The sequence below is a fragment of the Silurus aristotelis genome, assembly GCF_946808225.1.
Source record: "Silurus aristotelis genome assembly, contig: scaffold_184, whole genome shotgun sequence".
NCBI lineage: Eukaryota > Metazoa > Chordata > Actinopteri > Siluriformes > Siluridae > Silurus > Silurus aristotelis.
In genome coordinates, this window is record NW_028149076.1 from 25,001 (window position 1) to 26,286 (window position 1,286).

Here is a 1,286-nt window from a genome sequence, read left to right on the forward strand (position 1 = left end):
CACTGCGGACCAGTAAGAGAAGCTTTTACGTCAGGTACCAACCAATCAGATTTCACGACAGATCAACCAATGAGACCAGAGTAGTTTAACCACAGTCAATCAGACACATGCCTTATAGCACTGCTGATCCTGATACCACCTGAAGATTAATGATAACTAAAGTGGATTCTACAATACTATTGTCTACAAATGTGTCTCCCTCTGTCTGTCTGTCTGTCTGTCTGTCTGTCTGTCTGTCTGTCTGTCTGTCTGTCTGTCTGTCTGTCTGTCTGTCTGTCTGTCTGTGCGTGTTGGTCCCTCAGAGCTCTGTTTGATTATGATAAGACAGCAGATGGTGGGTTCCTCACTCAGGCTGTGAGTTTCCGTTTTGGAGATGTCCTCCAAGTTCTGGACTGCAGTGATGAGGAATGGTGGCAAGCAAGACGTCTCTCTCCCCATGGAGACCTGGAGGAGACCGGCTACATCCCCAGCAAACGCAGGTGTGTGTGTGTGTGTGTGTGTGTGTGTGTGTGTGTGTGTGTGTGTGTGTGTGTGTGTGTTAGCCTTAATATCATGTATCTCGATATCACGTCTCTAACACTGTTCCACTTGACTCTTTCTTCAGAGTTGAAAGAAAGGAGTGGTCACGACTGCGGTCAAAAGGTACAGAGACATTATAGTTTTATACATTGTGTGTGTGTGTGTGTGTGTGTGTGTGTGTGTGTGTGTGTGTGTGTGTGTGTGTGTTACTATCCAGTAATAAGTATAAAACTAATCCATGTGTGTGTTTCAGGTCGAGATGACTATGTTCAGAGCTACGAGATTGTTGTGCAGGTGGAGGGTGAGTGTGTGTGTGTGTGTGTGTGTGTGTGTGTGTGTATGTGTGTGTGTGTGTGAGAGAGAGAGAGAGAGAGAGAGAGAGAGAGAGAGAGAGAGCTTGGGTGTTAGCAGCAGGATGTTTGTCTGTTGTTTATGTATGATATCGTCTGCAATTTTTTCAGTACATTACGCTCGTCCAATTATAATCCTTGGCCCATCGAAAGACCGTGTAAACGACGATCTTCTCTCTGAATTTCCAGACAAGTTTGGTTCCTGCGTTCCACGTGAGTTCTGTTACACCAAGGATCTCTAAATTATACCAGTGTACAATACAACTTCCTGTAACAGCAGTACGGTGTGACATCACTTCCTGTAGATACCACACGGCCGAGGCGGGGACTATGAGACTGATGGGCGGGACTATCACTTTGTGTCGTCACGGGAACAGATGGAGAAGGACATCAGAATCACCGCTTCATCGAGGCAGG

The 1,286-nt window shown here is 46.2% G+C and overlaps 1 protein-coding gene across 1 annotated transcript in view; it reads left to right on the forward strand.

Moving 5' to 3' along the window:
- The window catches only part of LOC310723039 (disks large homolog 4-like), a gene marked incomplete at its 3' end in the record, with an annotated part of 20,790 nt that extends 19,508 nt beyond the window's left edge, over positions 1-1,282 (forward strand). The window contains 8 exon segments of the mRNA XM_083570865.1: positions 1-34; positions 303-479; positions 605-642; positions 773-820; positions 981-1,082; positions 1,175-1,194; positions 1,196-1,256; positions 1,259-1,282. The exon segment at positions 1-34 is cut by the window's left edge and continues 72 nt beyond it. Coding sequence (XP_083426991.1) covers positions 1-34; positions 303-479; positions 605-642; positions 773-820; positions 981-1,082; positions 1,175-1,194; positions 1,196-1,256; positions 1,259-1,282 — 504 coding nt within the window.
- Positions 1,283-1,286: the final 4 nt, after the last annotated feature.